Genomic DNA, 16,391 nt, shown 5'->3' on the forward strand with positions numbered 1-16,391 from the left:
GAGAATTGAGCCCATCGGTCAACAGCTTCTTTTTTCACTGGCTGAGGGAAGTGTTACCTAACCACAGCAGCAAAGAATAAGGTCCTCTGTACCATCAGACAGGGTTGTGCTGTGGGGCAGAGCCATGTAATTCGTAGGACTGGATATGTGGATGTCCTTTGTATACTTAGCAGAGCTCAGCTATAAAATAAAGTATTTTTGGTAGCACCTGATTTAATTGAGGTGAACACAGTTTCACTTTACTGACAAATCCTACTGAAAATGTACTTAACTTTTGATAATGAACTCCATTATTCCACATGGGAGTTGGTAAAGAAAGCTGGAAAACATGCCCTGTTTAAGTAGCCTTGAGAACCAGAATACTATGGATCTAGAGGACTGTAACCTCCAAGAATTCAAAACATAAGAGATCCAATTACAGTAACGATGTACACATCCTTACCCTTCAAATAGAAAGAGTAGGCTTCAGAAGGAAGATTAACATAAACTATAATTCACTCCACAACGTCACAATTACCCATGCTAAATACAGGGTGGAGGCAAAAGATGCTAAAATTAGGATTCCAATTGGCACTTTGAGGATTAAAGTCAAGGGGGTGTATGAAAAAAGACACCCAAAATATGAGAAGGGAAAAAAAGAAGCACCAAGGAAAGAAGGTAAAAAAGACATAAAAAAAAGCAATGAGACTGCAACAGCTGAGGATATCTAACTTATAGGGGAGCTGCGCAAGAACGCAATATTTCAGATTAGGCTCATTTTAGCTTAAGATTTGTAAGATTTCTTAGATTGTAAGCTATTCTGGGCAGGGTCCTCTCCTCTTCCTGGATCCCTGTCTGTGTCTGTCTGTGATTTGCAAAATCAAAGGATTTCCACAGCACTATGGTTTTTTAAAAGCAGTAGAGCCGAGCAAGGCATCCTGTCTTACTCTAAACTTAGACAAAACTATAAAAATAAAAAAAAAGGGACTTAGGGGTTTAAAATAACCTCATGTGTGCAAATTTCAGCATGAACTATTGAGCCCTATAAACAACACGGTTTTTCTGCAGAAGGTAAGAGAAACTATAGAAAGGGAACTGAGAGAACCAACTCTTAGTTGGAAATAAGAAATCACAATATCTGTATGATGTCTTTTTTATTTACTTATATGACTACAATAAATAATTTACATAACTACTGTGAGTTATATTTTCTTAAATCACATTCCATTCAGTAATTTGACAATATAGGAATATCAAAGGTAGGATGGAAAATAGTATACCCTTAATGTCCTTTTCCTCACTTCACTGTCCTGCCATTTTGTTTATTGGCCAGATGCAAACAAATTACCCAGTCCATTGGGATAACAAGATCCATGTAACTCCCTTCCCTTTCTCTCATGTGGCCACACTGGTCTTAGTCATTGGCCCACAGCCATCACAGGATGGGGGTAAAGGAGGTTTAACTCTAGCTAGAGTGACCTTGAGCCTAAATATGGGACCATAAATTCAATCAGTGTCACAGGGCAGGGTAGGAAAGGTAAGAATTTGCTGATATTGAGAAGCATTAAAGAAAAACTTTTGTATGAGTAAAGCACATGTAGGTGTAAAAAAACTATAAACAGCCCTGTTCCATCCACAATTGGGCAGTCCAATTTAGCACTTGGGTGAAGATTAAAACCTAGGGGGCTACAAATGTTTCCTAGTCAACAAATTATACACAAAGATTTTCACTCCTCACTCTTGACTTCACCACCTCCATTTTTAATACTCAGTTGAGTACATTCCTTATATTTTTCCATTTGTCCATAAATGTTGCTAAAAGCTCAGTAAAGTAAAATATGTAATTTATGTTCCTTTACGTTAAATATAAACCTCTAATGTCATTCTGCTGACATGTAAACTTTAATTTATGTCGGAAAGAAAAGAACTTTGCATGCCAAAATCACACAGTCACCACTTAGATTTTCCGTCAAGTCATACATTCCGGTGTTTAAAATCTCCTCTCTAGAAAAATCTGTGTGTCCTGTTCACCAAGAGTAAACTAAATGAAATCTATTAGCAGGTAGTACACGAAGAAAACAGATGTGAAACGTGATATGCCAATTACTCACCCTTGGACCTCTTTTCCCTGGGGGACCTGGTAAACCGGGAGGACCTGGAGGACCCTTGAGAGACAGAGAAACACAAGCATGTTACTTAGAGTCTAGGAATGAGTAAGCTCCAGTGTCTCGAGTCTAAATCCCAAACTATCAATTATCAACACCTTCTAACCTCGCAGTAAGATCACAGAGAGCAGGCTTAGAGCTCCTATTTTCAGCTGAAAAAAAAGCCAAGAAGTCAATTCTACACAGAACACAACTGATTGCTATTGAAGACTGTGGAATGCCAGTTTATTTTCTGAAAGGAGATGGTGGGCTTTCAATACTCACAAATTATCTAAATCAATAAATCACAGTAACTGGTGCAGTCCAAGAACTCGACCATGGTTGAGCTCCTGAACTTTCCCATTGCGTAGACCTAAAAGGTTTATTTATAAAGGTTTAAACTATGCAGTCTTTGTTCCCTTTTCCTTTAACTTGACAATTCCCTTTTCTTCATTGGTCAAATTAGATGTTTCCTTTCATTAGTACAGCAACAACCAGTCCAACATTTTTTAAGAGTTAGTAACAAGTTAGCAAGTAAACCCAGAGATGTAATTCATATATAGTATTTGTTTTTTTATGCCAAATTGTGATTTTATGCACCCAGTTTTGTAGACAAAGACAAGAAGATCATAACAAAACAATTCTAGTATTTGCATTAGCTACATTAAAAAAACTGGTAAGGTCCAACTCCATCCCAAACTTTTCTTTTCATTATTCTTTATTTAGCAATTACTGTATATATCTCATTCTGTTCAGTCACCCTCACTTCCCACTCCAGTGAGGGAGTCAAAGATAAGTGCTTCCAATGGTCACTTTTCTAATCTTTTCCCTGTTTAAGTTGGGAATGGACTTTAATAATATGTAAATAATTTAGAGGGTTTAGCTTTAATAAAAACTCATACTGTGAAACTGGATCTGTGAGAAGTTCTAGAAAACATGGGTTCTTAAAGGGCCAAGAGGGTTGAAGTTCAGCACCACTGCAGCAGATAGTGACCAGGAGGAAAAGGTGGTCATTGTAATAAACAAATGTTTGGACACTTAAGAAAATGTTCCAGTTGTGAATATTGTACATGGCATACTCCACATTTCACCAGCTGAGATGCGACAAGATTGCAGCATGTCAAAGAACAGCATTGATTATAATGAGAAAGGACAACACCTGCTCTCACCATCAACTTTACAATGTTTATGTTTAATGGCAGTAACTAGTTAAAACTGACTCACAACTCCAAACTTTTGCCTGGGCGTCAGGTTGACGCCTGACTCAGTCACTCAGCCACTGTCTCAATTTAAGACTTCACTTGCTGCAAGCTTGTTCTGATACAAGAGACAACCAACTAGAATAATTTGAAAGAACTCAGCAATGGTGGCCACATATCGCACTTTGCATGGGTGTGCTGAAAGTATAACCATCTCTGTTTGTCCCAGAGATAAATGGCATGGGACACAAAGTGAGGGGAAAATAGAGATAGATATTAGAGATGTCAGTAGAAGAGAGATGTAATGTAACAGAGACACAAAATGAATGCAAATCTCCGCGACACATCCTTAGTCAAAAACTCTTACCAAACAAAAAGTTTGGGCTTTACACATTTATCTTTCTAAAAGTTTCTATGCTATGCTTAAAGGCTGTATATTAGTAAAAGGTAAAGTTAATTCTGATTATATTTTGCTTCCCTGCTTTATCCCTCCAATTTCCCCATCATAAACCTGTTGTAATTTTTGTGTGTACAACTCTTGGTATTTCTCCAGTCACTGGAAACGATCAGGAAACATTGTTATCAACGACAAAAATCTAACGTGTGTGGACTAACAGCTCAGTGTTGGGGATTGGTGTCAATAGAGCTTACTGCTAAATTCTTCATTAAAATTCTAGCTGCTTTGCTATCAATGAACTCAATACTTTCTGGGTTACTTACCCCAAACAAAAATACAGCTGACATTAAAACTCCTGAGCCGATAAATTGTTATGAGCCAGTGATTCAGGAGTAATTGAAACCTTCAGATTAATATAACAACCAGGCAGCTAGCATTTTCAAAAGGAGGGGTTCATTGATGGCAGCCAACATATTTTCATAGTACAGGTTACCTTTAATGATAAGTGGTGAGCTTGGAGCTGGCAGACAGCCCGATCCAGGTGTCATGAAAGCAGCAGACACAGGATATTAGTCACAATCCCACTGCATATCCCATAAAGATATATAGCTTGGAGCTATGTCTCAGCATATACATTCTTCTCTGCTAGGCTCAAGCTGATCATGTTATTTCCCAGCCTTCATGGATCACTAGAGAATTTCAGTATGTATCTGTAGCTTTTACAGAACAGGTAAAAGTCTGATTTTCAAGCTAAACCCCTGTACAGACATCAGACTACTATTACTGGAAAAGCCAAGGCAGATTGGTGAACAATGTCAGGGGACCACGGTACAGATACAAGATTTTTGCCCAAAATAAGTACAACTGTTCTTTTCTGGGGACCATTGTGTGATGTGTGTACGTAGATTTAGGTATGGGTGCAATTCCCAGGACTGAGGCTTCCATTATATACTGTTGCATTTTATGGGGTTTATTTGGGAAAGAACTCTTGTTTCTTCCAGTGTCTTAACTCAGTGGGTTTCGGGCAGCCCCTTAGGCATTAGACACAATGATGTTCCATCCAAGTGTGAAGAATGTATGGGTTCTGACTTCAGTAACCTTCTTTAACCTGATTTTCATGCAGCTAACATTAAAATGCAAACAATGAAGAAAAGCATATATTTATACAACCTGGCTGAATTCTACAACCAAGCATTCTCTTTCTGGACTTGACCTTTTTTTTGGCCTCCAACTTTAGCTTCATTCTTGTGACCTAATCCATGTTTCCCTGGTTTACAGGTTCAGTCCATCAAGTTCAACCACTAGGGACGAATAGACAGCAAGTTCCTGCTGTGTGTCTATCATCCCCTAGTTTTAGCCTACTGCTTATGTTTTTTCTGCCAGAATTCAGAAGTTCCTGGATCGCTGCCTAACATTTTTTTTTCTTTGGTGGCCTGTCAAAACACCAAGTATCATTAGTGGTAAAGAGTCGACACCTGCCATTGTGGATGTTGAGGATCAATGGTATTTCACGATGTTCTCCATGAAACCAACTCTCAGCTTCACATTACGTCTATGATGCAGCCAAAATAGCCAACTATTTTTCCTAGTTTTCCAGTTTAGAATTTCGGCAAGAACTGTAACTAATCAGATCAGGTTAGTGAGAAGATAGCTTTCAATAATGCTGAAAAGAGGTTCCAGCCTTCTCCACTTCATCTAAACCAATAGGCAATAAAGGTTTGGGTTTTAACATTGAAAACATGCCTCTCAACAGGTAACTTGTACTTGAAGGTACTAGAAGGATTCAGATCCTTTCTAAAGTTATCATTCACCTCCACATCAACCTCACGTTCCACTTGGAATATGTTTTTCTAGGTGGGCAAGTTGCCTGATTCTGTCACATCATGAATTATAGACCTTTAATGATCTACCTGCCCAAGACTTCTAAAAGCTTAAAAAAAATAAACCAAGACAATAACTTTTACTAAAAATGGGCCTATATTTGGAGTAACTGTTAAAGCTTTATAATGGAGCTGCCAGAATGGAGAACAATATGAGGTGATAAGGCAAACCAGGTTTTGTTTCAAGACTACACATAAAACCAGCAAACAGATCCCTGGTGAATCATTTGTCTTCTATCTAGTAACAGCTTTATATAGTTAACACCATAATGGATAATTCTGGAACCATAAACTATTTTGAAAAATTGGCAGGCTGTCCCTAATGCAGCCTGAAAACAGGGCCACCCGAGGGATAATTATAAAAAGAGAAGGGACAGAATAGAGGCACAGTGTTGTATGTCATCTTTTTTTTTTTTTTGTAGTTCATTATAGCTTAGTGAATATAATAGTTTCACAGGGATTACAAAACTGTGTCAGAGAAGTGTGTAGAGCTGGCACTATCCATTGGCTGTAATCTAAACTTCATAAATTAAGAATGAAAAATGCTCCACTGCCTTTTGAAATATTTGGCACAACTGCAAGGACATAGGAGACATCTAAACTATCATTCCAAAGCAAAAAAAATCCTATCCCTTTATAGCACCAGTAATGACACTACATTGGACAGAAGCCAGTTCCTTGTCACATATTGATCATTTCAAAACAGTTTCCACTAGTATCATATTCAAGTGACATTGTTGTCAAGTTATTTTATATTTCCACTTAAAGTTTCTTTTTTGTTTTTTGTACTTTTTACTCAGCATATAAAAAGAAATGCAGTCTCCACATTTAGGAACTGCTAAGCTGCAATACATTAAGATTATTTTATAGGTAACTTTCATACCTACACAAAAAGCATGACTCGCAAAAGTCATGCCCCATGTCCCATTCCTCAAACTTCACTGTCTTACAGATCAATAGCCCTTTCATGTCTTACCCACTGCAAGTCTTTGGCTCCAGTTTGTGGTTCTTTCCACTGTCCCTACAGCACACAGTAGTGAAGTAGTGCCCAACAGAAAAAAACACATTTGTATATACAGGCACCCAACACTCCTGGAAGTTCATCATTTAGAGATTCTTTTGGTGGACCCTAGAAGAACTGGGTGGGTTTACACTCACCTGTCCCACCTCTCATTCCTCAATCTTTACTCTTTTCCAGATGAACAGCCCCATTCATCCTTCACCCACTGCCGATCCCTGGCTCCAATTTGTGGTTCCTCCTGCTGCCCTACAGCACACAGTAGTGATGTAGGGGTCAGGAGAAATAACCACATTGAGGGATACAGGCACCTGACAATCCTGAAAGTGCACTATTTAGAAATTCTTTGAGTAGACCTAAGATTAAATGGGTGGGAGTACCCACCTATAGAATACAGAGAATAAACCCTTCTTTTTAAACATCCTACTTTTTAATATTTTTCAACTTAACAACGGATTCAATTTAGTAAGAAAAACAATGTCCTTACCGGAGGCCCAGGGTCCCCTTTATCTCCAACCGAATGATCCATTTCAAAGAACATGTTCAATTCCTCATAGTCGTAGTCATAGTTCTCCATGTCAATTTCATAGCTGTTTCCAGTATCATAATTGACTCCTTCATCAACAATATCAGGATCCTCCCAAAGATCGTACTGGTCATATGTGTCGCTTTCTTCTTGATACAATGTTCTGTTATAGATTTTCCCAAATTTCATCCCCTCTTCCTGTAGGTCTTTTGTAGTTTGCTCTTGAGTGTTGTTATTCAACCACGTTTTATCATATGGCGTCACAGTGATCAGAGAAGAATCTTTAAACTTTGTTGTGGTCTCTTCTGGATGGTTTATTTCTATGTTTTTGTTTTTATTGTTAGATATTTTGTTGTTACTTGAGTGAGGAACACCAGCTTCATAGGTTGATTCGCCATGGTCTATCGAAAGATTTCTAGGAGGGTCATTTTGCTGCCAATGTAGTGAGGTAACATTTGTTAACAGATCCGGTTGTTTGACAGTGGCTGATTTAGATTTTGATTGTGTTTCGCCCTTTGTATTTACAATATTCCCCCCTTGTGCAGATGACAATGGTTGCCCTAAATTTTCAGACTGAGATCGATAAGTATCAGCATGACGACATTGCTTCCGCACATAAAGACAATAATTTGCAGATGCTTCTGCTGAAGGCATAATCTCAAGTTGGCATATTGCTCCCTCGAACGGAACAGATTGAGGTGCCATCCTTCCTAAAGTAAATGTGCTGCCTGGACTAAGCGTCTGTATATCAAATACAGACTCCTTGCTAAAGTACTTCTCTCCACATTCTGCAACCAAGGATATGGACTTGGCTCCAACACCAATGGTAAAATTGTGCCACTGTCCATCTTGAACTGAATAGTCAAATGTAACAGAATGCTTTCCTCCTGTATGTACAACTACCTTTCTTGGCAGCAATTGGACACCAAAACAAAGCCTACTTTTGTTTCTAATACTGAAAAGGAAAGCATTGTTTGATTTGTCCGAACGAAGATTGATTAACAAGTTAAATGGGAGTCTGAATTTTGAAATAATATTATTGTCTAGAACATATTCGATGACTGTGTCTCCTGTAAGAACAACTCCAGACTCTGCCAGCTGAATGCCTCGACCTTCTGAAATGGCTGTCCACGGCTTGGCTGTCTCTGGCCTTGATGATATGGACTTTTTCTCTCCACAATGTAACTGCTGAATGGTGTGTATGCCTACAAAAGAATAGGAAATCAACCATTACTCATTTGCATGCATTTGCAAACGTTCAAGACTAAAATCCATGGATATATAGATTTTTAAACAAAACCCATCCAAAGCTAAATGTCAAAAGCTTCTCTCTTTCTGTATTCTTGACATTGTAAAAAAGTTTATTTATTGCTTTACACAGGTTATAAATGTACACAGTCCATCTAAAGATCTACTTGACCAACTAACATAAATTTTGTTCTTGTATTATAAAAAACAAATAACTGCTTTCCTTTATGTTCTATCATTGCCTAACAAAGGTCATGCATTGATCAAATCTGGAAAGTGGTATGACAGATAAGATGCATGCAAGCATGTTAAAAAAAAAAGGGTTTCTCCAGAGGTTGCTTGGGGTTCCATGAGCAATGATTAGTTTGTGCCTGCTAGGTCAGTTTAACTGACACCAATGGTCTTTTTGACTATCTGTAAGGATGAAATTCTTCTCAATGACCAGCAATGTAAGAGGCATTCTTCCCCTCAACTACCACATTAATGTACTGTGAGCTATGGATATAGTAAATATAGCAGGGGTTCCTTCAGACCAGAACTTTGTTTCAATGTTTCCCCCATGGTAAAAAGGTCAAGAATAACTGCCTTTTTTCTTAATGTATTAAAACTGTCAAATACTTCAATAACCACATTTCTAGGCTTTCTCTCTTTCCGTTGGATGGTTTATTTATATTATATTATAGATGAAGAATGATACAAGAGGTACAGGAGAATGGTGGACATAACACTCCCTGGAAGACAGGGGCAGGTCAGGATCTTTGACAGGGATATCTTAATGCTGGCATATCCAATGCTTTTAAGAAGCCAAGGCCTGACATCTCATTAGGCCTCAGTTTTGGAGGCCATAAGCAACTTACCAATATCCACAAATGAAACATATGGAAGATACAACAGGCAAAAACTGCAAAGTTCTAACAGGATTGTAACGTTCTGCTAATACTTCACATATTTAAAAGACCAAAAGAAACCAAACAAAAGATCATTGTTAGGGTGCACCAAAAAATGCAATTATCCATTACTTGATGCTGGATAGGGATCAGTGCCTGTGTTCAAGCTGAATTTATACAGTTGCATGGCAGTAATGCACATGTTGGGCTAAGTTGAGATGGGCAGTTTTTGATAATGGGACCAACGTGGTTGGCCACTTCCAAACAGTTATCAACTCCTCCGAAGCCTAAGTTATCATTAAGATGTAACTAAGGTCGCACCTTACCTAAACCTACAAAATAAAGCAGAGGTCCCCAACCTTTTGGCACTCACGGACCATTAAATGCACAGACTCTGGACTGCGCATGCGCGGGGAGCTGTGTGTCACTCAATGGGGAAGAAACTTCCCCCAGAGTAACATAATGCTGTCAGAACCCACCCAGAGCCTGTCCAGAGACACAACCCGCCCACCACCCTGAGCCTGCATGCGTACCAGAGACATGGTCCATGGTTCTCGCCACTGCACCCCCCCCCCCAAGCAGGGTCCCTTTCCTGACCGTTCTGGGGGGGTTCAGCAGCCATGGCTGCAGCCCACCTGTCAGACGGCGGCCACCCAGGGAGCTGAAGACCCCTGAAATAAAGGATCAAGCAGGTGGTTATTGAAGAATAAGACAGGTAATGTCCCTTCTGCAATAACCCATCTTACCTGCCAGATCACGCTTGGAAAATGTAAAAGAATTGCACATGCACAGTTTTAGCTTTGGTTGCAAGGAAAGCCGGGCAATCCCTTGAATGTGCTAGGGATGAATGAACTTCTGCACGCCTGCACAAGAGTTATGTCATCCCAGAATGGCTAATCAAGATGGTCAAAGGTCATCTCCACAAAGAAGATAAAAGGAAGATGGCAGTGCCCTGTGTTCAAATGTGGATAGGTGAGTTATACAAGATTAGTTCTACTTTAAATCAAATTGAAGTGCTTGAAATTCCTTTTAGCAGAAGTTTTTAGTTGCAGTGCCATTTTCAGAAGCTATATGCAGTGTCTCAGGGTGGTCTTCCGTTTCGGCTTCAACAGACTTCCAACCTCTTCAGCAAAAGCTCACACAAGAGGTTGACCAACACTCATATGAACTTAGCCTCATGATTTAATTCAACTATGTGGTTATTTTTTAGAATGATTTGTTGTTTATATGAAATTGCAGAAGGATTAAATTAGATGTTAAGATTCTAAACATAGTGTTCAGCAGAGTCCTTCTTGATGGAGACTCTTTTGCTGAGGTCTAGCCTTTGCTAACCAGAATATATTCAAACAGTTTATATTTAGTCTTTTCCCCTATCCAGTGAAAATTAGGCTAAAAATGAACTGTTTATAAAACAAGACGTCATTATCTGTTGCCTTATCAATAATTGCATGATGCTGTGTATACCATTTCCAGGATGTTTACGGCAGTCTTCCTGGGCCCTCTTGTCGGTGGCCAGGCTGATGTAAATATTGCAGTCTATGGTGTATTCAGAAAAAAGTCGCACAGAAGGACATTCATCAAACCAGCAATAAACAAAATTGAAATACAAGTAGAAAGCTATCAGGGTACTTAATTGTGAAATTTGTCTTTATATAGGGAGCAGTGACAGATATCGGTGACAACATAGCCAAACTAGGAATAATAGGAAAACAAATTACTATTTATAGGTCTTAACTTTTTACTATGTAAAGGTTTTGCCCTTTATTTTTTTTTTCTAGTTAAAGCAACATTTTAGATGTGCTGCAGACAAATGAACACACTAATAAAATCAAACTGCAACTTCCTGATAACTACTGATCTGCATTATTTGTATGATATACAGAAGAATGGAGCCGGATTGGTCATGTGATATTTTCAGCCCTTGGAACAGGCACTGATCTCACTTGTCAACTGTTCCAAGTTTACACATGCATAGGCAGAAATAGCTGATTTTTTTAACAAAATATAGTTTACTATATACTAAAATAGTTACTATGAAAAATATTCAAGTAGAAATTTCTTTAAATTGAGATGCAGCATAGCCTGAGACTAGCTGAACCTGGTGCATATACTACATGGAGGAGAGGGGTAACTTAGGCGTACCACCTTCCAAGCAATCCACAATTCATAATGAAGTTGAGCAGTCTTTTGATCTCTTCAAAAACCATACTGTGCATAAAACATTTCTTGACCTTCGGGCTACACTCACTCCTCCACTTTATCTTCAGTTGCCACCTAGGCTGCACTACAACTTTGTCTTCGATTATCCCCAAGGTGGGTAATGGAATTAGTAGTTTAGAAAGATAACATTTTCCTGCAGTTAATCCGAAGTTACTAGGGCAAGGCATTTTTGGCAAGATTAACAGGTATTTTCTCTGTACTGGCACTAAAAATGATCTTAGCTTAGATGCAGCCTCAACGTTTTAATATTATTACACAGTATTTATATAGTGCCATCATCAAAGGAGCTCACAATCTAATGTTCCTACCATAGTCATATGTCATTAATGTAGTCTAAGGTCAAGGGAGAAGCCAATTAACCTCACTGCATGTTATTGGGATGTGGGAGGAAACCCACGCAGACACGAGGAGAACCTGCAAACTCCACGCAGATATGTCCTGGCTGGGAATCGAACCTGGGACCTGCAAAGTCAAGAGTGCTAACCCCTATGCCACCATGCTGCAGTGTTACCCAACCAGGGTTCCATTGGACTCCAGGGTTCCTCCAGAGGTTGTTGGGGTTCCATGGACAATGAGCAATTAGCATATCTCAGGTCCGTTACCACTTAGCACCAATAACCTTGTTGTCTATCTGTAAGGGTGACATTCTTCCCCCTGGCCAGCAATGTTAGAGGCATTTTACCCACTGACCATCATGCTAATGTACTGTGAGCTGTGCATATTGTATTTATAGAAAGCGGTTCCCTAAAACCTGAAAGATATTGCAAGAGTTCTTCTGTGTTAAAAAAAGACTGATCTAAGGACTTATAAACTGCAATACATAATAAGTACATTCCTAGGTTTAGCTATGCTTTAACAATATGTTTTTAGCATTTGTCCACCTAAGATAATAGCACTGTCTGGCACACTTACAGGGACCACGGGAAAACCAACAGATCCCTATAGGAATATAATCGAGAAACATCAAGAATGTAAGTGATAAATATATCAGTCTGTAGTTTCGGATAAACTTTACATTATTAACTCACTCTTAGTGCTATTGTAGACTATACACCGGAGTTTAGCCTTACCCTGTAATAAATATACGCAGCAGTCATCACTTCTTTTTAAGGATACTTAGCTTGTATATACAGAAACATCCTGGAATACACATCAATAACTTAACATCCTGCATACATGTCTATTCTTATTTTAAAAAGCACTTATCAAGCTTACTGTAAAATTAGATTGTTTGAAAGAATACTAACCTCACAACTTGACTTTATTTAAATGTGTTTACTACTGGAAAGTTTATCATTTTATACAATGATTTATCTCTCTGTATATACAATGTGCTAACAAACAAATGTATACCTACCATTCAGCCTGCTGACTTTTACCATGCTGGAAGGATATTTCCCCAACCACACATTGGACTTAATTTACCAAAGCTCCCCACCACTGGAGAAGATTGAATATCATGGGAGAACCTGGGTGATCCAACAAACTTCGAATGAATCTAGTCCAGGATTGAAAACATTTGCCAACTAAAATCAAATGATTTTTAGGAAATACAATACGGGTTTTCGGGATCAACCAGGTACTACCATGAGAATCCTCCTATAATTACTATATCCACAGCTCACAGTGTTGCTGGATCACCCAGGTTCTCCCATGATAGTCTATTTTCTCCACTCTTGGAGAGCTTTATTAAATCAGGTCCAGAGTCTCTTTACTGATTACTTTTTCCTTTATATAAGCGTTTTAAGCCTTCGTCTGGATCAGTAAATTATGTAATACAAACAGGTACAGATATGCACAACATTTCCTAAAAATAATGGCATCCTGAAATCCTTTTAGATTCTAGTTTAAACATGATCTCTGCATTACCTTCTATATTAACATGTAATTTGTTTGTAACCCTTATATTACCTCTATACCTACGGCCTGTTTAAGATATTGCAAATGTCTTTAAAATAAAAACATTGCCATATTATACTGCAACAAATGTAAAAAATGAAATAAAGGAAGTTTTATTAATAATAATAAAAAGTTTATATCTAGCTAATCATTTCAGTAATTAGCAGCACCAGAAGCCATGTAAAGCATTAATTCATATTCACAACAAACTTGCACACACCAAGTTATAACAGGCTTGCTCCGATAATGTTGCAGCTTGTCTCACTTAATTACTTCTTGTTCCTCTTATACCGGCAGGTCATATTCAGTTCATCCATTGCAAGAGAGTTGGATTGTACTGCTCTTCGTCTTGCTGCTGTCCCCTTAGTCTGCTTTAGGGTCATTCTAATATAGGGGCAAACAAGGGCATTTGCCCGGGGCCCATATCACATGACCCTTCTTAATTCCTTGGTAATGTAAAACACCCAATTGCTATTGATCAGCAGTTGATAAAAAGTTCAGAGTTCATCAATTTTAAATGTTTTTAACTTGTTTTTTCTGAATAATCCTGATGAACGTGGATGTAACTCCTAATAATAAACTATTTTGTTACTTGCAAAATACAGCATTTAAAAGCTTTACAAAAGAGTTTCCCCATCAGGGTTTCTTTAGGGGTTCCCTGAGAAATGAGCAATTTGTGCCTCCCACTGACCACACACTAATGTACTGTGAGCTGAGGATATAGTAATTATAGCAGGTGTTCCCTGAAGACCCGAAAGTTATCTATGGGGTGCCTCTATGTTATATAGGTCAGGAAACACTTCCTAAATGGCTCCTAATGTCTTTGCTGCATGGAACCTTCAAGAAATTACCAGCCTTGCCCATTTCTTTCTTCTTGACTACAGATCATGCTCAATGTCATGAAGAAGAGGAGAGAAAAAAGGTTGCCCTAGGCTGACAACGTTGCTTCTCCATATATACAGTACTTTGATAGTTGTCACCCTAGGACAGGTAATGTGTTACTGCCAGGACTGCCAGGTGAAAATAAAGGAAATAAATCCCAAACAAAAAAATTAGTGCACTAACCAAACCTAAGGACTGTGGCCACAATATACAGGTAGTCTCCGAGTTAAGGACATCCGACATACAGAGACTTCCTAGATACGAACCGGGCTTCCCTGCTTGCTCATGTGCAGGACAGAGGCTTAGATAGGGGAGGGGGCAGTTTGCATGACTTGCAGAATAAATCTTTTGCTAAATACAGCTGAGGTTGTGGGTGATCTTAAGGACTGAGGTCTTCGGCAACATCTTGTAACTCTTTAATGACCAAGACAAACTCTGCAGTTGTTTCTTTGTGCAAGTCAAAGCACAGCTTGGTCCAGAAGTCAATGAATGTCTAGGCTCCATAAAGTTTTTTTTTTATTTGTTTTGTTTGTGATTAACTCACAGTGAAGATTTTATACAGTAACTGACACCATGCTGCCCAATAATATATTTAGACAAACATCTGTCCTAATTGCATTTATTAAAATAATGGACATGTTCTGAGTTACATACAAATTCAACTTAAGAACAAACCTACAGCCCCTATCTGGTATGTAACCCAGAGACTACCGGTATTACATTTTTGTTTTAAGGGCCTGTGTTTGGCATTTGTTTGTGGATCATTTTAGAATTGACATCTTTCTGATCTGCATTTGATCTGCAGCTTATAAATTTTGCAACATCATAGGTTGGTATGGGAAAGATAAACCCTTTGCAACTAAACAAAGCTAGGCTCATGACTTTCGTCCCTCAGTCCTCAATGAGCTTACATTTTTAATTCCGGTCTTAATCAACAACTATTTGCAAACACACAGTTAAAAGCTGCAACACAAGCACATTGTCCTTATATATACATAAGGAAATTCTTTGGTACCCAAAATAGATAAGAATGTGAGAAAACCATTATCTCAGAGGAATTCTCATCAAGCTCACAATCAACAATTATTATAATCCCATCTGCAGCTTTATTTATTTTTTCCATTTGTTTAATAACATGCGCCAATACAATGTCATTCAAAGCGTGACAGTGTCACTTCCACCCCCACAACACCCACCAGGGCGGCCGTCACAATCACTGCCATTCTGCAGACACAGAACACCAAATGGACAAAATGTCACAAATTGAAAAGATTTTCCAAAGGTCACAACTCCTATCTGAGTCACTAGTTCTCATGGCTGAAATGTTAGAACTAAAGAAGGCTTCCATTTGGCAAGACATCGGTACAGAATGGCCCTATCTTGTTTTAGTTAGAATAACATCATTTTTTTCTATAAAAAAACAAATAAATATACAAATTATAAACACATAGACAGGGGATGTTTCACCTTTGAAACGATTTGTATTCCTGTCTATTCGGTCATGAGATTTATGTGGCTTTCCCAAACAGTGGCAGAGCAGGGGACCTAGTTTTTCTTAGCTGCAGTTACAGTACATTTAGAGGTCCTTGGAACTGAACAGCCAAGAAATAGTAGACAAGGGGCAAAATGTGCCACTGCATGAGCCAGAAGGGACCCACACAGGGGCACCAAGTCACTTCTGCACATGTGTCCACCTCTGTAGCAGACTGATGTCTAACACGGGGGGTGGCAAACTTTTTCAGTCAGGGGCCACAATCTGATAAAAAATTTGACAGAAGGGCCAGGCTGATGGAAGAGTGGGCGGGGTTATGCCATCATGACACCACTGAACATGGCGCCATGATGGCATAACCCCGCCCACTCTCCCATCGCAGGTCTGAGCCTGCGATGGGAGAGTGGGCGTGTTGTGTGCAATGACACAGCCTGTCCACCTCCACGAGCCAGGATACAAATGGAGGATGTGTTCTGCGGCAGGATGTGGCTGGTGCACCCCCCCCCAGGGGTGGGGTCCTTCTCCTGGCCCTGCTCGGGGTGGCTCCACCCGAAGGGCCGAATGTTTCTGGAGAGCAATGGTCCCCTTTGGCAAGGCATCAAAAGGAATTTTATTTCTTG

General features: G+C 39.1%; 1 protein-coding gene across 1 annotated transcript in view; it reads right to left on the reverse strand.

Moving 5' to 3' along the window:
* Positions 1 to 16,391, reverse strand: part of COL24A1 (collagen type XXIV alpha 1 chain) — a 165,414-nt gene that overhangs the window by 120,184 nt on the left and 28,839 nt on the right. The window contains exons 3-4 of the mRNA XM_072419592.1: positions 7,105 to 8,348; positions 2,091 to 2,144 (exon numbers count right to left, since the gene is read on the reverse strand). Of these exons, the coding sequence (XP_072275693.1) occupies positions 2,091 to 2,144; positions 7,105 to 8,348 (1,298 nt within the window). The remainder of the gene's footprint in view (positions 1 to 2,090; positions 2,145 to 7,104; positions 8,349 to 16,391) is intronic.

This window comes from Pyxicephalus adspersus, chromosome 8 (genome assembly GCF_032062135.1).
Source record: "Pyxicephalus adspersus chromosome 8, UCB_Pads_2.0, whole genome shotgun sequence".
Lineage (NCBI taxonomy): Eukaryota > Metazoa > Chordata > Amphibia > Anura > Pyxicephalidae > Pyxicephalus > Pyxicephalus adspersus.